The 27,045-nt window shown below is 42.0% G+C and overlaps 2 protein-coding genes across 2 annotated transcripts; both read right to left on the minus strand.

Moving 5' to 3' along the window:
- Positions 1–8: 8 nt before the first annotated feature.
- Positions 9–7,793, minus strand: ap1ar (adaptor related protein complex 1 associated regulatory protein). Its single transcript, XM_079167448.1, has 10 exons — positions 7,628–7,793; positions 5,730–5,778; positions 5,605–5,631; positions 5,223–5,248; positions 5,030–5,126; positions 4,750–4,848; positions 3,792–3,853; positions 3,296–3,369; positions 3,072–3,194; positions 9–2,415 (listed from the first exon to the last, which is right to left on the minus strand). The coding sequence occupies exons 1-10, from the start codon at positions 7,696–7,698 to the stop codon at positions 2,144–2,146; spliced, it is 900 nt and encodes a 299-aa protein (XP_079023574.1). The 5' UTR covers positions 7,699–7,793; the 3' UTR covers positions 9–2,143.
- Positions 7,794–8,203: 410 nt separating this feature from the next.
- cfap100 (cilia and flagella associated protein 100) lies at positions 8,204–11,626 on the minus strand (the record flags this gene model as incomplete). The annotated part of the gene is made up of 12 exons (XM_079168192.1): positions 8,204–8,326; positions 8,420–8,513; positions 8,629–8,831; positions 8,990–9,119; positions 9,349–9,473; positions 9,582–9,624; positions 10,269–10,451; positions 10,580–10,660; positions 10,757–10,920; positions 11,049–11,113; positions 11,194–11,377; positions 11,534–11,626. 12 exons carry the CDS (start codon positions 11,624–11,626, stop codon positions 8,204–8,206), a joined length of 1,488 nt encoding a protein of 495 aa, XP_079024318.1.
- Between the last annotated feature and the right edge of the window lie 15,419 nt (positions 11,627–27,045).

Genomic DNA, 27,045 nt, shown 5'->3' on the forward strand with positions numbered 1-27,045 from the left:
GCCCCGTACATGTTTCCAGATTTTATTCTCTCTCTCTCTCTCTCTCTCTCTCTCTCTCTCTCTCTGACAAGGAATGTTAAGTTACATGCGTTTAGGTTTTCTACAGAAAGTTAACAGTGATTAAATCAGAGATCATGTGATCACAGGAAAACATAACATCGCAATGTGTTCAAAGCAAAACTATTTGTAAATGACAAACTCGGATATTAAGAAGGAAAAAGTCTGCTGTGTCCCATCCGCACACTTCAACAGCAGCAGAACACAGTTCTCAGATCAGTTTCCTCTTCTCACACACACACACACGTGGCTCATTTCAGTGAGTGTCTTCTAACACACAAACACACACACACACACACACACACTCTCTGCAGTGCAATCAGTGAACTTTTGATTAAGACTAATCGATGTGAAGCGCTACGTGATGGGACAAAATAAAGGATATTATACATACATATATATATATATATATATATATATTTTAATGATGTATACAGCAGATTCCCTGGGAGAGCAGCTTTGGAAGTTTACACCAGAGTTGTGTTTGTCTGTTTGACAACCTTCATCTTGTTCTCATCCAGACTCACTCAATCTCAACTAAATTCATTACAACAACTATGATTGATCAATCTCTGTAGTTCAGAGTAACTGCTTTGGATTTCACACCAGATTAAAGAAAAACACCAAAAGAAAAACACCAAAATGCCAGCAACCAATCAGGAACCAGTGGTGGTACATGAAGTGAAAGATTGTCTCCTGTTATGTTCCACCTATGTTGTATATTCTGCTATTATTCCCTGTATTTCAGAGCAATAGTCCACATTAACAGTTGTGATTTAGCTTTACCCTAGCGGTTAGGATTGAAGACGTACAGCACACATACTCCGATCAAGAATAACCAACGTATTGCTGAATGCAGCTTCTTAAATGGGAGCGTTTTGCATTTCTATAATCCTTCTGTATTTTCCAGGCCGTTGTAGGAACACTGGAAGTACGATCAACATCATCATCAATTGGACGTTTAGGAGCGGTCTGTCTATGAAAAAGGCCGGCGTAGATCAGCTATTAGCTGAAATAATCAGATAATTCTATTTAAATATTGTAGGGATGCATAAAGACCTGCTGTCCTTAATAATCCAGTATACGTATACGTCTGAGGATGTCATGGTATCTGGCAATGATGTCGCTGTTCTGTGCTGTTGTTTTTGAAATATATAAAAAAAAGAAGCTTTTAATAAAATCTAAGCGAAAAAGAAAGAAAGAAAAACGGCAGTTTAAAAACCGGATGTGCTACGATGGACCAATGAAGGAGAGTCAGTGTGTGTGTGTGTGTGTGCTTAATTATGTATCTCCGAGCTCGACAGTGTTTTCAGCCGTTTTGAATGTCTCATTGGTGCCCTATTTATTGGTCTATACAAATATCAGAAAATGGCCATTACAGTTACGCAGTTCTTGTGATAGGTCCCACATTGGTCATGTGATGCAGCGGGGGCTTTCTCCTCAGAGAGCATGCACTGACGGCGCCTTGTTCGAGGGCGCTGCTGCTCGACGGCATGCTGGGTACTCGGGCGCAGACCGCAGCCAAGCAAACCGCGAGAGACACGATACAAAACGTAGCACTGAAGATCGAGCAATCCGCGACGACGAAGAAACGATCCCGGGTCCACTGATTTGTCAAAATAATTTGGTCTAATATTCATTCCTTTTATATGGAAATCAGTTTCTTTACTTGACATCATGCAACTACTTAATTAAACTGAAGGGCGGAGCTGAAACTGAGGCGAGAGACTCGAGGCTGAGTGAGGACTTCTTCTGTTTGTTTGGTGATGCTCGATGATGTGTCAAACGATGTGAGATGCTAACTGATCTCTTTAAGTCACAATGCATAAATGGTCGGCTATTATGGCAAATGAAGGCACTGGAAGAAAAAAAAAAAAATGAGTATTTTAATAGTATCGCCACACTACATTGTACTGTAGTGTGGCGATACGCAACCTTTTCCCCGCAGCATCAGTCTCGTATAACGGAAGAGCAACTACGTACATTTCCTTTTCATGAGGCGAAAAAAAAAGCAAAAAAAACAAAGAAAAGCTGGTGAGCTTTGACGTGAAGAGGACACAACGAGCGTCTCCTCTGGTGCTGGACACTATCTGTCCTGGTTGTCCGACCTGAGGCCACAGTCCGGCGCGTCCTCGGAGGGAGTGTCTAGGACCGGGTTGACGAACCCTTCAAACTCCGTGTCCGCATTGTCCTCCGGGTGGGTACCCACGAAATCGTTCTCCCATTCCAGCGCGTTGGAGTCCTCCGAGGCCGAGGTGGGGCCGCTGGTCACCTGCTTGCCGCCGGGCCTCAGGGCTGCTCGCAGGATGTCCTCCTCCGTCCGGGACCTCTCCCAGGCCGGGAGGCCGCGATTGATTCCTACAACGCAGGGACACAAGCTTTTATTGTGACGGCAGAGGTCAGGAAGTGCTACCAAGATTCAAACGCACTGCGGTTCTTTCATGGAACCGACCTTAGATGCCATATATGTGTATACAGGATCTTTTCGTATGGTCAGAGCGGAATTGACTGGAAATACTTTTACATAATACACAAATAACCCTTTATAAATCCCATTAACATGAAATAGGGTTGCACATTATGATATAAAGTGCATTTCAATAGACATAGTTGACGTGAAAAAATAAATACAAGTTGTTTAAAATCTTTTCTCCTTCATATTTTCTTATCCGTCAGTAACTTTTGGTCCCAGCTGATCAGGAGGAAGTTTGAATAGGACGTCCCCACAGTCTCCTGAGAGGCCAAGATCAGAAGAACTTATCGCCAAACCTCCTGAAAAACTGAATTCTTCCCACACCGCCTTGTTTCACACCTGGTGCTCAAACGCGTGGGGTGAGACTCATACAGTACGCGCTGTGCACAAGCGGCCTCTTCCTCCCCCTCGTTGCCGCAGCGGCACTGATAAAGACAGGAATTAATCTTTGGCTGAGGAGCAACCGGAGCGCCGGTCTGGAGGACGAGAACGCTCCGGTTCCCAACGTTGAGAGAGCAATTAGTGAACGAAACCCCCTCACCTTCCTCGTCCTCCCACTCCAGGTCCAGCGAGGTCCCGTCATCGTTGGTGGAGCGGGTCTTGGTGGTGAAGTCCCAGCTGCACTCGGTGTTGGGAGTCACCACGTTGGTGTCGGACGGCAGTCCTGGAAACAAGAGAGCGGATTGTTACTACGGGACTCTGTAAGTGAGGGTATGTATACATTTATACAGAGCCAACAGAAGCGAGGGTGGACGGCTCACTTACTGTTGCCCCTGAAAGCGTCCGACTGGGCTTTTACATTCTGGAGGTAGACGTCAAACTCCTCCCCGGGGTTTTGTCTGGAACGGACCAGGACCACGGTCAACACAACAACAACACCAGACGTGTAAAAAGCAGTCACAGCGGGCCTGAATAACAAACACCCTCTGCTACGGCCTACACACTGCAGGAAACAAACTGTGTGCTCACATCATCAAATCAGGATTTCCGTTGAGTCAAGAAAGAAATATGTGAGATTCTGTCTGCCAGCACGTGTAAATATCACACATCTGAGGTGCTGATAGATATCATACTAATTATAAACGGACTGATTTGCCAGATGCTGCTTTCCGAGCGCCTCTTTGCAGCTGCCGTGGAGAAAAGACTTTAAATACATCCAGCATTACGGTCTACTTAGTACAAATACTAAAATCTCGGCAGAGGCTCATGACCGCGGCTCGTCCTCGGCTCTCCTGTTGTCTGATGAACTTCAGCGACTCACTTTCTTTGCTGAGTCTCACCGCCGGAGCCATCCGCTTTCCCGCGTGTCCTCTGGGCGGGCAGCTGCCGACAACAACAAAACACAGATCAAGTAAAAGAAAAAGATGAAAATACAGACTGTATTCACAATCATTATGAATAACAGAACAATGTTGGTGCTATTAAGGAAACGTGTGAGCTAATAACTTTCATAAAGCAAAGAGAAAACACCAGAGAAGCAGTGGAATGAGGCATGAAAAACAAAGAAATCTCAATCCCAGCTGTGAAGTCCCATTAACATTATATCACAAAGTCCTTTCCCTGCAGCAGGCCTTTCCCTGAAACACTATAGGATATATATATATATATATAGCCCTGATATTTATCTTGCTGCAATACTATTATATTCCAATAGTCCACATTCCTCCCTTCATGATGAGGAGGCTGTAAAAGCAGAGCAACAGTAATGGTACTATTTGCAGCGTGGGCCTCGTCTTTTTCCTCATTTCACTGCTTGTTCTTATGAATAAAGGGTCATGGCGAGTTTAACGTCTGTTAACACTTTAGTGCACGCTGTATATTATACATCATCTTCTGAAGTGCCAGACTTCAATAAATGCAGTGTATTTCCCCCCCTCTCTGATATAAAAGGACATTGTTTCACTGCAGCTGTGATGTAACTGTCGATATCTCTTATCTAACAGGATGATTAAGAATGCAAACAAGTTTGTTTGTCAGGACAATGAAGCGCTGAGACAGACAACAGTTTAGCAGGCTGTAATAGCAAGGACTCGTTAATGAGGACAAGAAGAAGACAGAACAGAGGAAACATCCCCGTGTCCCTTTAAGACACAGGAGGGCCGAGGAGTTGAAAACGCTGGGAAGCCTCTGCACAGGGCCAGCGGGCGGGTTAGAGAAGTTGTGTTTAGCCGAGCGGTAAGTCAAAAGTGGCAGGAAGGGAGCGCTCTGCGCAGCCTCACCTCCTTCATTTTGCGTTCACGCGCCAACCTGGCGGCCTCGCGCTGGGCGGCATTTCTAGCCTCCTCTTCTAGCCTCAACCTCTCCTCTTGTGCCTCTAACTGAAGCAGAAATAACAAAAAAACAAACAAAAAAAGAAATGAAACAAAACACAAAAACACAGAAAATTACCAAACAGAAAAAACAATGCAGCAAATTAAAGAGAAAAACAAGGCAAACATAGGTTGTAAAACATAAAATGAAACAACGGTGGCTGTCGGTCTACCAAAGACAGGTCTTTACCTCCACTTGGAGCTTGTGGTCGATCAGGATCTGATGGTCTGAGAGTGCGGTGTAGCGGTGCTCTTTGAGGTGCTTGATCTCAGCTTCGTTGATGGGCCTGATAAAAGAGCAACAGAAACATACTTGAAGGCAACGGTTTTCGTCAGGGAACACTGATTATCTGCTTTTTTAAAATTCCCACCGGGCCTCTTACCTCGGGCAGGGCTGCGGACTCTCAGCCTGCAATGCAACAAACACGACACATTTCACCACACAGCAGTCACAGTCAAATGCATCTTCAATGCTGCTCTGCGCTGTTCGACTCAAGTGCTACTAGTCTGGGACTCTGCAGACAGTAATCGAGTTACTCCCACAGTGACGCTGCGCCCGTCGTTTTTTCTATGCACCATTAAGAGTAAACGGCTAGTCTGACGGGAGTCTGGAAGTCAAATGTATGCAGGGACTACCAGCATAATGCAGCTTTAATTAGCCTGTAAATCTGATAAAACACCCACTCAGTCCTTTTTTAATGTAACCGGGTCCTGAACAGCAGGACAATCATAACTAACGTATCAGGACAACATGATCAGACTTACCTCATCACTCTCTACCAGATTTTCAAACTGCAAAATTAGAAAAAGACACAATCAGACATATAACATTATACTGAATAGCCATCATTAATGACAGAAAGCAATACTTGTGAATGTACGACTCGTACCTCTATTGTATAATGTTCCCCTGTGGTGCTGCTTCGGAAGTACTTTGACCTGTAGGGATAATTAGGAGAGTGTGAACACGCAACAATCTGACACAAGTAGATGATGGTTTAAACATTTAATCTGAAAAGATGCAATTTCACTTGACAGAGTTGTAGGATTATTACATTATATAAACCATCACTGTCATGAAAATCCACAAGGCAGCGGTGTTCCTTGTAGATCAGTAGCTCTGGCACTTTATGCCAACAAAAATTATAATATATTTCTCATTCTTTTTAACTACTTTAGATAAAACTGCACAGTGAATTATTATGTTTCTCATCTGTAACAGTCCCAAGAATCAACCTCTGCGACTGTACACAACATAAATTACATCAAATACACTAAAACTTTAGCATCAAACCCAGATGCAAGGGATGTACGGTAAATGCAGAAATGAATTTTCTGTCTATATTCTTAAGACTCAACAGGTAAATCGGTCCAATTCAACTTTCTATCGAAAACTTTAACCATTAAACGCATTAAAGAACCTTAAAAAAAAGCAGCATTTCCTTTCATATTGAACGCTTCGGATCAGGGTCCAATTACGAAGTCCTTCCAGTGTACACGGCCATGTTGGAATGACCACATTTGTGATATCTGTGCCGACTAATGTGGGTTTGGTAAGTGTCGGTGGCAGTTACAGTAACACAGCTTGTGTAACACTATGAAAGGCTGAAAGTCATCCATGTGTTTGAAGTCTAAAAATGATTGGACAAACAACGACAAAAAGCTGTTTTGGGGGTTAAATATTGTTTGGATAATCGTCCAATACAATGGCATTTTATATCAGTGAGGAGGTATGTGGGAATGTGGGAATGTGTGAGTTAATGGGGTTAATAAGTATTGAATCTTATACGGCAATAACTGCTGCTGAAAAAAAGCACAGATGTACCTTATAATACTAACGATGGTTCAGTTCCATGTAAGTGATGCCAGTAAGCACAATACCAGGACCTTTAATTAACGGTATTGATCACACCTGTGTTCATGCACTAGGACATGACACGTCTGCAGTGAAGAAGGGCAATAGCTCTCTGGCCTGATTGATTTAAGCTCTGAGACGCTCACCCACAGGTTTAGGTCAAATAAAAACAAATCAATTTAACTTAATATTCTTCTTTTCATTTCACTTTATTGAGTGTGGAACACAGCCTACGTGTCATTACTACAGTAAAGATGACTGTCACGTATTCAGATGTTAGACATGTAAAGTAGACGTTTTCAAAATGATATTAATACCGTATAACTAACTTACTGCTGTATCTGTCAGCTTCAATATGCAAACATATGGAAGTGATTAAAGGGTGCGACCCAGACTGGTGCTAGAAGAGGGAAAGCCATCTGTAATCTCAACAAAGAACCAAGTAAAGAAAACATCAATTATTAACCCCAAATTGAATGACACGAAGGCCTGAGAACACAGACAATTGAGACTCATTATTTCTGCACTAAGACACGTGAAGTAAAAGTTCTAATTATTAGTTTAGAATCACTGTCACAGACTTGTCACACAGCCGTAAATGAGCTCAACCTGTCGTTAATGCTAGTGATGTAATCTAATTAGAACTAGCTAAACTACACGTCCTGTTGACAATAGGGGTGGGGTCTTGAGTCCTGTTGCCACTAGACCCCCCTAGAGACCCTCCAGTAACGTGACCAGTAGCCCACTGACTGACCTCTACCTCTGGGTTACATCCCTTTATAACACACGGGTCAATACGTCTCGACACGAGCGCCGTGGAGTCAGTTATCGGCTAACCAACTTTGAGCTAACGCTAGCAGTAACCGGATCCGCTGGTTCAGATGATGCTTCCGTGCTAGTTAGCTCACCTAGCTAGTGCCATGTTTCACTTACCCGCCTCCTCTCTGGATTCTGTTGGCTTCTCTCCTGAAGAGCCCGAAACAGTATGCCCAGCAGTTACCCATCGCATTGTCAAAATAGTGATCGTATCTAGCTGCCCAGCTAGTAATCTACCGACAGCTGCTGGCGCATCAGTGTAGACAGCTAACTACATCTCCAAGTCCAGTCCTGCTCGTGCACTTCCTCATCCTCCTTCCTCTCCTGTTGATGACAGAGCAGCTTACATATGTTCAACACCACCACCTGCTGTCGTTTTCTTCTCACTGTGGATACATTGTGACCAGCTTTTGTAATGTATATTCAATATAAGTTGTAAGATCATTGCTGTGTGTATTTATTGGACTAAATTAGACCTGTAGACTATTTATAGAATCGGCATCAGTTTTGTAGTAAGAAAGCATGTTTGATAAAGGATGTGATCATAACAATCCAAAAATTTAAATTGCTAATATTCAACATGTGACACAAACAGAGACTCGGTTACCACCGCAACCCCACCGCTTTATTGTGATTGATCTCTAACGCATGAATATTATTGCTGCGTTAACATTTCATGCTGATGTATTGATTCTACTCTACGTCCTCGGGGCTGAAGAGGTCGGCATACATCTCGTCTTCAGCTGGGGTGTCCACAATCCTGACTGTGACTTTTGGAGCAACGGGCTTGCATCTGGGCATGAGCTTCCTCCCACTCTGAATCAGGATACAACGTGAGTCTCTCTTATTGTTCAAATTCAATAAAAGATAATGTAATTTTTTTGTAATTATGAGCTATAAAGAACCTACTGTTTTCTTGGAGTCAGCCAGAGATCTCTCCAAGTACCTCTTCATCCTGTCCTTCTGTTTCTCTCTCTGCTCACTCAGTTGCTCCTCACGCTGCCTGTAACACGATGTAGTCATCAAAAACACTTTAATTACATTTTTATTATCAAGTTTGGAAACAATATATTAAAGGGGGGGGGGGGGGGGATGCAATGCAAAGCACTGAGACACACCTGCTCCTCCTCTCAATGTCCTTGATCTTCTTCATTATCTCCAAGCTCTCCTCGGGGAGGCTCTCGAGGCTCTGCAGCAGTAACACCATGCGTTTCTCAATTTTGGCCAGCTTCTCCAAGGTGCTGAGGTTGGTAATCCTGTCATCCACGCAGCTGCGATGGACCTCCGATACCTTCCCGCCCAGAGTGTCCCACATGGCGTCCTGCGAGCGACAGGAGGGACAAATGAGGAATATATCCGCGACAAATGAGGAATATATCCGCTGCTCAGAACCGCTAATGTCGCCGCACACGATTGCTGGGTGTTGTTGCCCATCAGATCTTGGATTAAAATGCAGTCAAACACATTCTGCTTCCTGACCTGGTCTTCTGTGTCCACAGACAGATGGAACTCAACCATCTGTTTGAGCTTTTTGCCTTTGGCCTTGTCTACGTCGACCTTCTGGCTAATGTTGTTTAACTGCAGTGCTAGGTCCATGCTGGTGCTTTCGCTTCAGACGGAAAGGGTTCAGCATTTGATGGATGCGGGGAAAGCGGAGGGGATAAGGGAGTAAATAGAAAAGGCAAGGGTTAAAATACTGTCCGAGGTAAAAAGTGAGACACCTCTCAAAGCAACACAACAGGTAAAATGCCCAAAATCATTCATCCCCAGAGCCTTGACCCCTTGACCCCTCGACTCCTGACGCTTACATATTCGTACTGATTGTCTTCATTTTGTACCGAAGCGCTTCCGCCTTCTCTTCCACCCTTGAGGAGTTCTGAATCAGGGACAGGTTCTTCTCCGTCAGGTCTGTCACCAGATCCAGCAGCTGCTGGGGGTCGGTGAAGAACAGCACCGGCTTATCCTTCAGAGGCGACAAACAACGTGGGCCAAAGCAAACAAACAAAATACTCAAGATGAAAAAGAAATGAAATACATTTTCAGCTTTTTTTTTGGGGGGGGGGTAACTGACCTCATATTCTGAGTTGTCACTATCGAGTTTAGTGGTTGTGCTCCTGGAAAGGACAAAACAAGGAGTTTGGTGTCCGGAGATGCTTTTAGCAGCTTTCAAATGACTTTACTGCAAGGTGTTCAAGATGATACCAGCATGCAGTTTGCCACAACAGAAAGACATTTATTGTGAAAGGATGTGTGAAAGACCACATAAACAAACTGTACAGCCAGAAGAGGAAATGATATACTTAATGCAAAGACGTAGGTCTTTATTATGTAAAAAAACATTTCTAAAGCTACGTTTTCTAATGTAAATTAGCGGTTCTTTCGCCGTATGCTTAACACTTAATGGAAGTGATTGTCATGAGTTAGCATCAGTGTGTGTGAACGTGAAGGAGAAATACTGGCTGTGCTGCCATCAGTGTTGAGATGTTGGCGGGTGTCGCGGTGTCTCCTCACAGTGTGTCCCTGCGGGCTGAGGACAGCCTGGTCTCTCCAATGGAAGGCAGCTCTCCAGCTGGATCGGAAACCTCGCTCTCCAAATCTGTGGGCATGCTATCATTCAAATCACTCTGCTAGCACTTATCCATATTCACTGTACCAATGCGCTCCTTGGAGTTACAACTAAAAAAACAGCAACAATGTCACGACATGGAACAGCATCTCCCTGGTCCTCGTGGTTTTTTTCCATGTCGATTCACTGTACTTGCCGTTGTTATTAGCTGACTCCTCAGGCCCCTTGTCCCGCTTGTCCTCAGCGTCTCCATCAGACGGGACTTTCACAGACTTGGTCTTCTGGGCCTCCTGCCACTCTGGAGGAGACAACTTGAACAGCAGCTCCTTGTAGCTCTTGTAGGCTGTCAGGGTTTCCTGGAACTTGGCGAGTTCGCTGTAAAAAAAAAAATGAGAAGGCTAGATTTAAAGCCCCACGACATAACGCCGTCCCTCACGTCCTTGTAACATGGGTAAAGTGCACACTCATACGGTGTTAATCATGCAGCATTGTCAGAGTGCAACCTCGTAACGGTCCCTATTTCAGCAGTCACTTTCTTGATCTCAGCGTTCTTCTCCTTTTTGGACTTGGCCTCGCGTTCCACACTGTCGACAGAGAGAAGACAAGAGTGTTCGCAACGTGACTCCTTATAAACGTCCGACGTGCACCTGACCTGTGGCCTCTGGGATGCTTCCTCTTACAATGTCCTGATCTCCAACGACTTCTTCTCGTTCTCCCTGAGGAGCTCCTCGAAAATGAGGTTGTCTCGCTCGATGAGCTCTTCATACTGACTCAGGTATAACTCCTCTTCCGCGATGGCCTTGTCCATCCCCGAAATCTCGGACCTCTTCTCTATCAGATGTAACTATGGGAGGGAGGAAGGGGGCCAATGAAGCAAGAGACTTTTTTTTAGTTATTACACGGCTGAATTGGTGTTTTTGACCCTCAAAGAGCAAACGTTTAAAAAGCATCAGTCACAGTAGACTCGTTTACCTCCAACACTGCCTTCTGCCGCTCCATGTTCCTGAAGTGATGTTTGTTTTCTTTGGTAAAGTTTTCTGCGGACGGAGGACAGACAACAGTTAACATTTACAGTGAGCAAGTTCGCCAACTTCGTCTACTCTCCCACTCCGTTCACCTTGTTTCATCATGGCCCTCTTCAGGTCGTTTCTGATGGCTCTCTTAGGGGAAGCCGTCCTTCTCGCGGTTGGTTTCAGATTCTCCTCCTCTTGTTCCCCCAGCTCCTTCCTCAGCCTGGCCATCATTCGAGCATCGTGGGTCGTCTTCTCCTTGACTGGCAAAGCCAGGAATTTGCGCATCTCCTGTGCATGGGGGAGAACGGCAGCAGGACTTAAAGATGGCGCTCAATTTTTTATATTCGCAGACACTGTCACACACGGGGATCATGCAGTGTGTGTGGAAGGACTTGTTTGTATTTACACAGATGTACTACAAAAAAAAAACACACACACACCAACCTCTTTTCGGCCCCCTCTTTCATTCTCACTCAGCTGGAAAATGCTATTACTGTCTGGCACTTTGAATGGGCTCTGTCGAGTCTCCCTCCTCATGTCTGCAAACAACATAATGAAGTAAATGTGTTTGTTAGAAGGAAAGAAGAAGAAGCATTTTCATTGTTTCTACTTTCTATTTTACCGATCTGTCGCTGCCCACTGTACCTGGTTTAGATGATTTGGCAGCACTGTCAGTCTCTGAAACCACATTGCTGCCTGAAGAGATCGCTGGTCCTTCTGTTGGAAACACAATCAATCACTGACTGTATTCCTATGTGTCGTATGTGTGACTCATGGCATTATTACTATTATTTACTTGGATGTGGCGACAACATCTCTGAGGTTACATCTGGCATCTGGCAACACACTGGCTCAGCGTTTGTTTTGGCTGCAGGTTACAAAAAGAAATAATAATCATTAATATCTTCTTTTTGTGGAGGACAAACAGCACAAGCCCAGATAGATTTCAAACTATTTACTATTCAAGTCTCTGTGATGTCACGGCTCCTCAGCTGTGGAACTCCTGTCTGCTTTTTGCGTGATTGTCAACTTCAAGACATAATTCTACAGAGAGCATTTATATTGTTTACAACCTCCAGCTTTGCGATTGATAAACTGTCCGTTCTTTATTTTAACTTATATTGTGGGCATATAAGGCTTATATAAGGCTTATATAAGGCTTATATAGGGTGCATATTCCCAAACCTGAATTATGTCTATATATACAATTTTACTGACAAACAGCAAACCTGGGTACTAGTAGTATTCCCGCATATGAGTACTGACTTTTAGGCAAAGTATATTGAAACTGCCAAACCTGATTTGCTGTGTGTATGGGGCGTAACGTGTGTATGGTAATTGAAGTACATACAATGAACGGAGAGAGAGAGAGAGTGGAAGAAATGGGGGTCAGGAGACCAGACAGCTAAATATACTGTATGTTATATTGTCTCAAGCAACCATGGTGAATTAACACATCCATCTGAATCTGGCCACGTTGATGAAGTAGTCTACACTGCAGGTTGTTTTTCCGTCGTCTTGATGGTTTACCTCAACGTTAGTTGCATTACGTCCTACTAACGCTAACTACATTCAACTATGCTAATTCTGCTTTGAAAAAACTGTTTCTAGTTTTTGACAAAAGACATCCGGTTTATGATCTAGCATTAGTTTAGAAAAACTGTTTTAATGAATATTCTCCTTCAAATGAGCTGTGTATTGTAGAAACGTATCACGTGTGGAGACATTTTTAGAGACATTGCATCCTGTAAATAAGCTAACTGCACACAGTTCACTTTGCCTAACTAGCTAGCTAGCTAGCTAACGTTGACAGTCTAGTTCCAGTACAGGTTAGCATAAAGCTAACTATTTTACACACTTCTTTAACTTGATGTTCATAATGAATTCAACCTACCGCCTGATAATGCTGAAACGTGTACGCAGAACAACTAGCCTAGCTTTAGCATCAAGTAGCTCTTCAGGCCGGGGCTGTGTTTTGTGTACTGTTGTCTTGGTAACCGTTGCCTTCACGGCCTCCTAGTAATCCTCTCTTTCAATTTGGATTTCGTAACTTTTATGCATTTAAATGTCTGTAGCTGCTGTCATTTATATACTTTGTCGAACAATGTTTGAGATTTTAAACATTGGGAAGCCTTTCATTGATTTTTTTTGTGACTAGAAAAAAATAGATATCTATAAAAAATACATCAAACAAGATTAACAGAAGGCTTGTAAAATAACAATACGTCGCTATTTTACTTTGGTATGATGATTGCCCAGCTAACATTAGGCAGAGTTACAGGAATTGGTCTTCTTCTGTGAACCAGACCTATTAATCCACTAGATGGCACAGACAGATCACGCTGTTTGTCTGAGGCAGAACTATTCCCTGTGTCAGATAGCAGTCTGAGGTAGAGAAACCCTGATTTCAGGACTATTAGAGATGCTGTTTAAAGGCATGTAGACATGTTTGCATTTGCAGTGAGTAGTGCATCACGGTGAGTGATAATTTCTTCCTTTAGTTAAGTTGATTTGGCTGCCAACACTTCTTTTAGTTCACAGTGTGTACCAGTGAATATACTTAGAACCCGATACTGTACATCTTCACCCACGCATCCACACATGACCCCGCACATCTCAGCTCACCAAAGCAGCCCACACACTACACTTGCTTGTAGGAAATCCCAGTGTCAGGTTGTCAGGCCAAAGGAACGCAAACACATGGGGGAGTGTTGGCTCTCGCAACAGAAAAGGGCACGTTGTGTTAGGAAAGAGGAATACGGTTTTATTCAGATTTGAAGGATCAGTTACATGCTTGACAGGGATGGAAAGGAAACATAAAGCAGGCACTTTGAACATTTCCGACTTTCCATGCATTATTGTCACGTCTTAAAATTTGTGGCACAACTGTTCTCTAGTTTAAATAAACTCCTTTTGTACAGTTTCCCAGGAAGTTGCCGTGCGTACAGTATCGCCGTCTTACAATGCAGAAAAGCTTGTGAGCATCTGGTTTCTTGCAGCGCTGCATGGGTTGTTTGAGCATTTCAGATTGCCTCCGCCTCCTCCGCTTTGTAGCCCAAAGACAGTAGATATTGGGTATTATGTAAGAGGTGAACATTCAGCCCTCTGTGCATAATGACATCGACAGCTTTTCTTTACATATAATTAACATGGCCACCTTCAATGAACACAAGAAAGGGGGGAAAAAGTCAGAACAGAGAGCGTTGTATTCATTTTGAGTCTGCTCATAATTATAATGTGAGATGGACAGATTTTTTCAAAGCTAATTCTCTCCCTCATGTCTTGCAGTGAGTTTGGGTGGCAGAGTAAAAAGAAAAAGCATTAACCTCCTGTTATGAAACAAACATTAATGAAAAAAATGACTGTCTTCCTAGTATCAACTGTAGCATTATATACAGAAACAAGTTACTAATGCAAGCACAAATGATGAGCTGAAGTTTATCAATACAGTATATAAGTTTAACAGATACAGAAACAATTATTCCTGATTAAATATTGATGGCTTCTTGAGAAAAAGTGATGCTACTGAATACTGTTTTCTTGACGTGACGAGACAGTCAGGCATTATGGGGATCGGTAAATGCAAATATGTAAATTGTGTATGTGTTGATAATAAAGAGACTCATTCTTGATCTTAAATATTCAAGACTCGAGGCTTACTTCCTAGCTTTTTGTTGGCCAACTTTTAAATGTACGTTGAGTTAACCTGAGTATGGAAAAGAAGTTGACAACTGCCTGCAATCACGTGAACGAAGTTGCATGTTGACACCTGGGCAGGTTCCGCTCGCTAACGAAGGCCATGGGATAAAGTCAAAAGTTTTTTGGGGGGGAAAGCTCGTAAAGGGAAGATGTGTTTAGGATAATTGGTATAAAGTGTTTGTTTTTTTAAATTGAGTTGTGGGCTTAGACTAAACAGTAATCTTGACAAAGGGCTGTGACACGTAATCAGCTAGGCTATCATACCAAACTGAATTATCCGTGTGACTTCTGACAATCATGCCATTTCCCTACACAACCAGCAGCGGCACATCAGTTCCTGTGCTCTTATTTAATATTATTAGCAATGCAACATCTGTTATAGAACGTAACATCCACTCACAGTACCGTGTGTCACTAACTGTTGGCCTGGTACCAAAGAACTGCAGCACAAAGTCGAAGGCCTCTGCATTTGATCCATCTCTTTTCCCCAGATGGAAAAGTCTTTGTCTTCACTCTCTGACTCAAACATGTATTTTTGTCAGGCCTTTCATATAATAATCATGCCAGTTATAATTAAATTAATATTGGAGGGCCGTGATTGGCAAAGCCTAAAAATGTAATGAATATGCTCAATTGATTATATTTGGTATTATGGTCTTCCTCTCCCATGTAGTCAAAGACAATCTGTTTAATTGAATGAATTATTGCTGTGTGAATTGGAAAGACACTTTCTAAATATAGGACACTTATAAGCATGTCTAATGCCAGTTTACACAGAATAATTATTTACTGGGCAAATGAGTGAATCTTCAGCTTGACATAAAGCGCAGAAATGGGGACATTATTCAAATCCTCCAAATGTCTGTCTATCAGCAGAGCCAGCTCCGTTCATACTTGGTTTTTTATGCAAAGAAGGTCCTGTGAAAGGTCTAAGAGTATTGACATTTTCATATTCCTGTACTTGTAAAAATATTTGACGAGGAGTCTTGGAAGAGGATATAGTCTAAATTTAAATCAATATGAACAACATTCATTTTTTTACACACACGCTCAATGCAGTAAACCTGGTGTGGAAATTAAATTGAAATCTTGCCAACACAGTTTCTCTGGAGTCAGGCCATTGTGCTTTTTTTGTGCATTTGTAATCAAACCACCTTGTTGCTTTTACAGGTGTGGTTTATTGTTACCTTGCAAATGAATAGCGCTGCACAGCCACACAGGTGTTTCCAATTACCCTGGCTGATTAGACCTCTAATCAGGTGTGGTTTTACCAGAATGTCGCCAATTTACTCATACGGATGATAACAGGTTGAGCCGCCCCTCCCAGCAAGTACAACACAAGGGTGACGGTGATCTCAATCAAGGACAGCACTAATCAGGCAACTTAAATGAAAACACCTGTGTGGGTGGACCATCTCCAGCTACAGCATTAACGTGATGCTTAAGCTTCAATGTATCAGAATCATATATATATATATATATATATATATATATATATCACTGACAGGTTCCACTCTGCTTAATGAGTACTTTTAATGATGTAATTTTACAATACAGGAGTTTCTTTAACCACCTATGGTATCTGCAGTTCTTATGTTTATAAATCTTTTTTTTTGTTAATATTAAAATTAATTTGTCCTCTTTTAGCTGTTTGGTTCAGTGTCAGTGCTCTCATCAATCTAATGTCCAACAGCAACTGTCTTCAGCAAAGACCTGATAAACCAACTGTGCATTACATCAAATGACAGACAAAATCATCGGCTAGCTGGTGAAGACAGTGGAACATTTACTAAACTACAGAGCCAGATACTTTTTGGGGGGTTTGGTGGAGACACAGCTAAGCAGAGAGAGTGAGTATTGGCCTCACAATTTGTCGGATGTTCAAACTCCAAATGGAAGCTAATATTGCTCTTTGTCTACCTGCTGCGTATGCTAACACATTAGCCGCAACCAGTGTTGGGTTAACACACTACTTCGTGAGATGTTACAGTAATGTAATCACTTTTTTCCCCCAGGAATGTTTAGTGTAAGGGCTTACACTTTGATACTCAGTAATTACATTACAGTTACTTATCCCACTCCCACTAATGCGCCGTTACTTTGACAGTTAGGATGTGAGCTTGTTTGCTGTCTCACCGGGAGTTTGACAGAGGGTTAATATACATTTTAATTTCCCCTCTGCCAAAAGATAAATGCACCGAAAGGTTGTCTTATTTACACGATATCTTCTTTGCTGGCTTCCTTTACGTTAGCCATTACTGAGCCTAATCAGTTCCAGAGTGGGTTTTGTTCAGAGATGGAGGGAAATTGGGGCTTCACGGTGAGGACAGGACTTCCAGCTAATGTGAAGCTCGCTGTTGATGGCTGCTTGTTAAACCACAATGTTTTGGTGAGTACTTTGTGAAGAAGTGTACATTGTCAATGATGAGCAGTTGATTCAATCTTTCAAGTAACTTGCCTGAGCCCAACACTGGCCATAGCTGTACACGAGAGGAGAAAATGGCTGCCTTTTAAATGGGGTCGTGTTCACGAGAAGAGTCCATATGAACGCCCCCCTCTTGGGCTAGTCACAACCTTGTATGTGGACATTTTCTGAAAGCTCAGAGTGCACGAGTTGTGATGTGATGTTGTTAGAAACGGCAGAGGCCATGGACGTTCATGTTGTGGTGGATGAAAAACAAATGTATTGTAAGTTTAGTCGCATAGTTTGTCTTTGTAATTTGATAATGTATTTATCCGCTGTCATCATGGCTTTGTATTGCCTGCATCTTTTTACCCACTTGCTAAATTGTTTGCCTTGTTGGGTTCTAGACACATATTGCTGTTGCCTAGAAGCGGTTCTCTCTCAACATAGCCACTTGAACTCCAAGCATATTGTGTTGAATCACTATTGAGTCAGAGAACTCAGAGAAAAAAAGTCCCAAACGATCTCTTCAACATGCTGCTGAAGACATGCAAACGGTACACCTTCAACTCATTCCAGTCTATCTATGAATATTACATGTCCTGTTAGTCCTGTAAGCCCTAATGAATGAATACTTTCATGTTTACATTTCCATTTGTAAATTGAGGTACTTGTGAGCGATGTGTTCCTGTGGCTGTGGGACTGCACAACGGTATATTTGGGGGATCCGTCCATGCCTGTCGGCTTTGATCCCAGCAGAATTAATCCTCATATAATTAAAAACTTGTTAGCAGACAGACGCCTGGTCTTGTCTGGAGAAAATGCTCTGTGTTTGGATAGTCGGGTGACTATTTTGCAGCAAAAGGACATCTTAAGAGGAAGAGATTTCACTTTAATTAAATAGAGTTTTGTATTCTATCTGTGGGAACTAGTCGCCTTGAGGCGCATGTAAATGTATTTCACTCTGACCCACAGCATGCCCACCGTACCTACGGTTGGTTGTTCAACAGTTCCTTCCTAGTAGCGTCTTGAATTTACCACAGTAGGAAGTACTTCAACTACAAACGTAGTAATTGTCATTGAGACTGTTGAGAATTATGGGATCCACCTCCTGGACTACATCACTAATGAAAAAGGATAATGAGCTCTTTCACCTTGGCCCACAAATGTACTTTATTTAAACCCAGTAATCGTGCCAAATGTGGATTCATTTACTCTGAGAGGCTGATAAAAGTGTTAATGATTTCACTTTGATATTTGTTTTCTTTCCAGTGGGATTAAAGAGACAATGTGATTGATTTTGATCATGTGCTGTTGTGAATAGCGGTCTCCTGTACATTTAAATGAATTCACCACCTGGTATCTCCATTGCTCCACTTTGTCCAGACCTGTCACTACAGGTTAGTGAAACGCAGGGTAACAGTCCCGTGACTTACATTTGGGAGGCAATTTGGAGTTCAGTGTCTTGATCAAAGACACCTTGAGATATAGAGCTGTTAATCAAACCACCAACCCTACAATTAATAACTGACCCAAACTATCCCGGTCATGAAATACTTGGTTCGGTTTAGGAAACAAAACTAGTTTTAGTTTTAGTTTGGGTTAAAATATCTACGGAGGTGGGTTTACTTAAGTACAAATAAAATAAATAAATGTGACAAATAAATCAACGTTGAATTCTCGTTTCACACGTGAACAGCAGCCTCCTGAGTGAAAGGCCGGTGTTTGATTGACAGACCTCAGTCTATAAGAGGACTTATAACAAAGACTGTCTCATCACTGAGGTGTAGAAATAGATTAGGATTTAATCAGAAGACAATTGCTTGAAAATCAGTTTCCCTTGAAGAGCTGTGCCACTCGTGGGACGGAAAATGAAGGAGATTTGGGTTAGATTCCTTTCGGCTGCCATTTTACTCCTCTGAGACTTTTCTGGTATTTTTTCTCCGTCTTCGTCTCTCTCTCTCTCTTTTACTGCCAACATGACACCATAGCTGCTCCATTCACTGCTGAACAACCCCTTTCATTATCAAAAGCAATTTTATTATTTGGCACCATTTTGAAAAATCAGAGGCCAATTTAACCCGGGACTACAGATGAAAATGAGCTCATTAGCTAACTGGGACAAAACTGAAATGTTGATTAAAGTCCACTGTCTCGTTAAATAGAGAAATATCCAAAGGCCTACCAGAACCTTCTGACTGTGTGGGCAGTGTAACCGGACCATCATAACTCTGACATGATGATCAGCACCTCATGCAATAGCGCTGGCAAAAAAATACCGGAGCAAATAAAACATAATAACTCAGAGCAGATGTGGTCACACCCTGTCAGTGTCTTTGGAATCCTCGAGTATCGGACATCTTTCAACAGGCGAGCTTTATTGTGAAATACTGGAAAAATGACCACATTTATTATATTTCCAAACCCATATGCCAGTCCATTTTTTTTTGCAGTCACAATATCCATACGCTCTGAGTGGGACATGATTAATCTAAAAAAATGATAGACAACCTGGCAGTAAATGAAATGTGCTGTTGTGGAAATCTGTCACAGTTATGGATCTAATGTGGGTTGTCTTTTTTTTCTTCTAGTCAGATTCTGAATTATATTAGACACCTCTACGACTTGACTTCATTAATTGATGTTTTTATATTAATAATGCATAAAATCACTGTGAAAAGAGCCACTTGTTCCCCTCAGCGCGACAGAGCGTCTTAGCGTAACTGTTTTAGTGTTTTAGTTGAATTGTTCTGGTTGTTTCTCACCGTTCTCACCAGCACTGTTTTCCAGCAGCAGCGTTCAGCTGTTATCAAGCTCTGATAAACCCACTGCACGCTTCCTACAACACCAATGGTACACAGTTTTAATAGTGAACTGGTGGAAATTGTGAAATATTTAGCAGCTAAAATATGTTGGTGGAGACCAAAACAGAGCTAAAAGGAGAACTAATAGTAGACTCTATGACTCCCAATTAATGCAAAAATAACTTCTGGTGCTTAAGGAATTGCTGCTTTAAACACTTTTAAACAGAAATACTGAACTGTTCTGTTCTGTGTGCATAAGAATGGTTACATTTCTTATTTAATTACTACACATTTTACTTGGTGTTCAAACATTTGATTAGTTAACAGGAAACAAGTCAGGGACTATTTGTTAATTAATGAATAGCTAACATTCGATATCAACTCTGAATAAAAGACTATACTGTAGATATAGTTATATATATATATATATATATATAGTGTAGTCCTCTTTCTCTGAAAGTGACAAGTTTCTCAGGATGATTCAAAACTAAAAAAAGGATCTAATCAAAAAAGTTCACAAGTTATACCCAGGAGTTGCACACTCATCATATATCTGACAGATCCGGAAAGATATTGTGAGATCATCATTCGTTAGCGCCTTGTGAGGAACACGGACGTCTTCGGGGGAAACATGTCTGCTCATGTGCGACATATAATAGCCTCAATATTACTGAGAGCAGGGCGGGTAAACAGACCTGCACACACTGTTGAGGATAACTGCTATGGACGTCATAGCACACAGTAAATGAGGCATAGCACAGTAAATGGATAGTAAATGAATGCATGTTTTTGGCTGCAGGAGGAAGAATTTATTTTTGAAACCACTTCAGTGCATCAAAGTTTCCTCTATGAACGACTACTGTTAACACAGGCAGATATGCCAATTCCAGATATTTTACTATTCACCACTGCTACCTGACAAAGTGAAGGGATTCCACAACACATCATGGCAGTCCAGATGTCTGTAATGTATGGCCTATATCTCAGTGTTGGAAACCTGGCCATTGGTCCTCTCCTGAGAGGCTCCTCTGAGAGTGAGGGTCTATTTCCAGCGTGCCTATTTATACAGTGCCTGCCTCAATAGAGAGGCGAAATGAAGCAAGATCTTCCCAGCAATCAGGCCAGGAAACCGAAGAGGAGCCTCGATGGATCAAAATCCCATTTTCGCTGTGAGACGTGTGAACGTATTCCGCCATTGCAACGGTTCCCAAAATCAATATAATCAATGCAACGTTACCTTATGTTTCGTAAGTAAGCGTGTGGTGGACTAAAACCCCTGTTTGGCATCGGATTAGTAAGTGGTGTTGTAGGCGATGATGCATTCAGCGTTGACGTTGCCTGGTTACATGCACCCTTGGGTTTTACAATAAGGTAGTCCACATTTTATCTGGTAAAGGTTCATTTTGAAGCCTGTTCATTGTAACCCGGATGTATCCACACAGTCTCACAGCAGTGAGTGAAATAGTCAGGAAATGCAATCTATTGGTTTCGTGTACAGGTGCACTAATTGTCCGTATTTTCCTTGTCGCTCGAAACAAATCTTTTTCGGGGACGTCATTACGTTAAAAAAAACAAAAAATTGTGTTTATGCAACAAAACCACAACCATAAAACCACAAAGTGGTGTCAAACACTGGTCTCCTGGTTGTAAATCCGGTTTTGGTTGGACCCATCCACTTCCGCTCTCACTCACCATACGTGGTCTTGGATATGAAATACTGCGTCACTTGCTCTGACTGTTTTAGTCACTTGGATGCATTTCATTTGTGTGTCCACCGCAAAAACAGGATCCTATTTGACTTTCCATTGGCGTTACTTTTGTCCTGAACATCACGAAATAAAAAAGACAATTGCACACGAAACCAATAGATGGCATTTCGTGACTATTTCACAAACTGCCGTGACACTGGGCTGGATATATAGATGCAATGATGAGAAAGCTGAACTATCATAAATGTGTGATATTTTGTAATAGAAAGACAAGCTGGATTATTTTACGTAGGACGTGTTTTTGTGATATTGGGCTATACAAATCAAATTGAATTGAATTGAAGTATTTATTTGTTTTATATGTATGCTGACAGTGATAGCGACATTCAGAGACTTTCTGAGGGACTCAAATAAAAGAAATGGTACACTTCTTCCAACCACAGCGTTAGGTTACATTATGGCCCAAAGAGTTTTAAAAGAATTAAATTTGTCTAGACAAATGGAGTGAAAATGGGGCAATATACAGCTGAATCCTTTAGCAACTTGGGGTATTACAAATATGTCATATTGTCATAATTGTTTATTTTTTTTAGAGGTAGAAACACAGTAAAAGAAGGCTCAGATAAACTACAGTGTAGTTTGGCCGGGCCTTATAGCACCACGTTGGCGAACTTATCGATCTGGCGAAGACTGCAGAGTCGATCCCGGGGTAGATAAGCTGCAGGAGCTTGATGAGTGGAGGTGTCTCATGTGTGCAGGTTGACAAGCAGCAGGATGGGAATGGGGTGCCACGCCCACACAACCCCAAACAACTTCTCTCAAGTATATTTTGAATCATGACAATAACAATTTAAAGTTGTTCTCATCGCCTTAATGAGGAAAACACCTTCACAGAAACAGGTGGCGGCTTAAAGTTGAAGCGTAGAGGAAGGATCCTGGATAATTTGTGTGCTCCAGGCTACTGCTGCTAAAATGCCTGTAGGGCGCTGGAACCGTCTGCTTAGTGTTTTTCATCACAAGATCTGCTCAGGTATAAATGTTCTTGTTAAGGGACTTTCTGCAAGGACGTAGTGTTTTCTGTATATGGTGTTCTTTTAGACCTTGCAGAAGAGCCCATAATGTCCCTATCGCATCCAAACTGGGTCCCTTGACTTCATGTTGCCTGCATAGATACAAAAAAATGATGACACAGTTACCATATAGTGACATGCCTTGTCACACCTTGTGTGTGTGTGTGTGTGTGCGTGTGTGTGTGCGTGCGCACTCTCTGTCAATGAAACCAAGGTTATCCGGTGTCCTCCCTGTTTCTGTCATGGCTCAGCAAAAACGGGCCCTGTTGTGACTACAGCTGCTGCTGCCGGTGGGGGGGGGGGGGGGGGGGGGGGGGGCTGCTGTGGAGAAGACTGAGGAAGTGGAGCAGGACCAAACTGGGGTCGTGTTTCCAACACGTCTTCCACCAGGAAACGCTGTGAGCCTCGTCCCAAGGGCGGGATCTGTTCATCTTTGAAAATGAGAAAAATGTCATTAAAGGGATTCAAACCATCAATGAGGTATTCGAGTTTAAATATATAACATGCAGAAGAAGAAAAGAACGTGGATTTTCATGTTTTTTCCTCCTCACATCTGGCCACCATCATTTTTTCTTCACCTTTATAATTTTGCTTTAAAACCTTGATGCAGGGATTGTTTTCTATGCAGTCATTTATTCTTGAAAACAACACTTTTATGCAGATATGTGCAGAAACACAAACACAATTTGCACTTGCACTCACACACCATTTGCTGCAGGGCAAATCTTCTCCCACCAACATTTACGCCTCTTCTTGCGTCTCCCACTGGCCACGTCCCTTACAGATGGATTCTAAATCATCACCAGAAACAACCTATAAATGTGTGAGCGCCTCATTTACGCCTGTGTTAAAAAGAATGAAGCGTATTGTAACATTAAAAGGTACAGAGAAAGCTGCCACTGAAAAGGAAAGGAAAGAATCATTTACACATTTATATACTTACATGTGTCTATATTAGGAACTATTGCTGTCAGAATATCAGATTTGCACAACACAATTATGGTGGACAAAACAAGTCAGGCTAACAACATTATTGCGATCTATATACAGAATTTGAAAAAAACAATAATAATGCTATCAGTAAAATTACATTTTGACAAATCAATTACACTCAAAATAGGGAGGTGGAGAGAGACTCCGTAACCATAACTGTGCACATCAGCATCTTTAAGAGGTGCTGATGGTGCAACTGATCGTAAAACTCACGGTATCATGGATCGGATCGACACAAAAGGAAAAAGGGAGCAAATATAACTTTCAGAGATCCCCGATCATATTATTTTGCTGCAAATACTAATTGCCAATCATTGATGAGCCATATTTGTAGATGCAGATCCTTTTTTTTGTTTAGTTTGGTTATAACAGATGGTCTACAAGGCTCCAGACTATTGTTTTGCCACCGTCCCAAAAATCATTCCAACCGCTCTGAAGTCAGTGTAACTGTAAACCATCAAAAATCATAAAAACACACTATTCAAGTCCAAGTTTCTCACCAAAACTAGATTTTACGAGTATACATGTGAACACATCATGATAGCTATAATTTACGTTACTCATTTACTCATTTTTACGAACCTGCGTTTGTTGACCATCAGCGGCGCTGCCACCGTTACTAGCTCTCCTTCTGTCACTTCTGTGGTGGAAAATCATTTTACCAGCTGTTGAGTCTTTTTAAGCTGAAATGAAACAGAACTTGTCTTTTAAAAGTATTTATTCTCTAGGCAAGAGAAGAGGCACAGTTACACAGTGTCACTCAGACTCCGTAGAAGTGTGCACTACAGATTAAAATTCGTACAGAGTATTAAAGAGAGTGATCAAGGGTGTGGGCCTGTGTACTGGAACATCCTGTTTCAGGCAGCGGCAATTAAAGAAGTAAAAGAAGCGCTTTATCTGTGTAACAACAGACACACAGATACATACGTGTTATCCTTAAGGCATAGAACATGTGAATATCATAGGTATGAAGAAGAAGAAGAGGACATGTGGTGCAGGCAGTCAGCTGCATGGATCACAAGTTACATGATGCAAGCTTATGATAGTTTGATTCAAAACAGTTATATTTTAAAGAATAGAAAATACACATAAGAATATCCAAATTTCCAATTGTTTTTGAGCATGTACGCTAAAACAGAATGAAGATCTACTGAGTTCAGAGCAAAAGTACAAGTGCTTAGGCATTTACACACTATACTAAGTAGAAATATATAACAAGTAGAAACGTTAAACTGTGTAATTGATTCACAGTTCACATGTGTGCCGAACCGCGAGGGGGGATCCGTACGGATCACGGATGGACAATGGTCTGTTACACCCCTAACCGAAACCAAAGCTCTCTATCTAGATGACAATACATGCCAGCCACAGATGCTTCTCAAAAAAAGCGTGACGATGGATGACCACAAAGTAGTTACAGCGTAACTCCCTCTGACACCTCAAACCGTCCACTTCTACTGGTGTACGGACTAAACAGATACAGCGTGAGCTTTGAGTTGTGTTTGGACAGGATGCATCATTCTCCCAAAGCTAGCCAGGGATGGATGCACCAACCATGTGTATGGGGCAATTGACAACGATGTATTGGCACTCTGTCCGCTGACAAGTCCAAAACTGATGTATGAAGAGGTTTGTAGAGCGTCATAGATTGAAGCTTAGGAGCACTGACCGAGCTGCATTATTTGACGAATTGATTGAAAAAAATTGCACAATTCCCCCCAAACCAAACTATCCCCTTAAATTAAGGCAGTGCCTCCGGGAGGTCAGAAAAAACAGGGCTGTGGGACATTAATGTAAACTAGTGGATGCTTCTTATTGGGGATACTTTATTGATTTGACTGGAGACTGACGGAAAAGTACAATAAAGTCAAAGTCCTACCTTTCATGAGGCTGTTTTGAGGTGTAGGATGCAGTGCCCTTTGAAACGAAGTTGGTTGTGTTCCAGTTGCTCAACAGCCCAGACATAAACTTCATGTAAGAGTGACAGGATTGCCTAGAAAGAGGCAACATTTGCCATCTGTACATTATAGGGCACTCAAGTGTTGTCAAGTACCTGCATGTAATGGGTGGGCAGGCTTACCGAAGCAGATGAGAGGCCTTCAGGGCACTGCAGAGCATAAATGACTCCCAATCAGATTCACAAGTGGATAATGGTTCAGTAAGATGTTTCCTTTGGATGGAACGACTTCATCTGCCATGATTGTGGGCAGTAATAGCACCGAGGAAAGAGTACTAAATAAGATTTAAGATATTAAGCCACTGTTTTCTGAATGCTCCTCTGAAAATGTCATCTTCTTGGAGGACTCCTCAGTGCCTTAAGATCATAATACCTTTGGCCATTGGAAAGCCTTAAGACTGCAGGAACAGCAGCTTCAGAGGACAAGTGGTAATTTGTCAATCATACTCTGGTTATAGCCTATATGTGAAGACGTTCATCTATTTCAGTCTCATCTTCCCATTGTTTCCACAAAGTCTTAATAAAGGGACGAACTGGCCAACAGCGATGTGGGCTGTGAGGTGGTAACTAGAACACCTGAAGGAAAGGATTTCTGTCAATATTCTCTTCTCTGAACATGGATGAGTGGAATTTGATGTTATTTTTATAGACTTGTATGTCAGTGAAGGTGGGTTTTTTATGCAGTTTTAACCCTGGGGGGAGATTCTTCTTTTGGCTCCACCTCCGCCTCTACTGGGAGGTCAGAGGTCATGGTCAGCTACAAAACAACAGCCCTGTCTTTAAGCTGAAGGACGATCTTCCTCCTCATGTTTGCCTCAGCACGTATTAAAGCAAGCTGGGTTCTCCAACTGCTGAGTGAGCCATGGAAGTGCAGCCTCTGTGGACGTGAGCCAACGTTTAACATGAAGCGAATGGATTACCTAGAAATTTAGAGGTTTGGTTTTATTTTTCAGTGCTTCTCTAAAGGCAAAAAGGATTTTATTGGATTAGTAAATCTGCATTAGCCCGAGCAAAATAACCACTGTTATTGCTGATTTCCAAATTGATTGATTGATTGATATCAATCAAACATGGAGTATAAGGCCTGGCCCTGGCCTTCACCTACAAAATGTCACTCAAATAGACTCAAAATGACTACAAAGAAACACAGAACAAGTATAAAGAGACACATAAAGACAACAGAGAGCCCAAAACAACAACAAAGTGAAGCAAAACAATGACAAAGAGACACAAAACAACCATAAAGAGATGCAAGGGGACTAAAGAGAGACACAACACAACTACAAAGAGATCAAAGGAACTACAAAGAGAAGCAAAACA

The sequence above is a fragment of the Pholis gunnellus genome (assembly GCF_910591455.1).
Source record: "Pholis gunnellus genome assembly, chromosome: 10".
NCBI classification, from domain to species: Eukaryota; Metazoa; Chordata; class Actinopteri; order Perciformes; family Pholidae; genus Pholis; species Pholis gunnellus.

Excerpts from the sequence above, each read along its gene's own strand:
- ap1ar (XM_079167448.1), bottom strand. The coding sequence starts at position 7,698 with ATGGGTAACTGCTGGGCATACTGTTTCGGGCTCTTCAGGAGAGAAGCC. Across the intron at positions 5,249-5,604 it reads ATCTGGTAGAGAGTGATGAG|GCTGAGAGTCCGCAGCCCTG; the intron begins GTAAGTCTGATC and ends GTTGCATTGCAG. Across the intron at positions 3,854-4,749 it reads GTGAACGCAAAATGAAGGAG|CTGCCCGCCCAGAGGACACG; the intron begins GTGAGGCTGCGC and ends TGTTGTCGGCAG.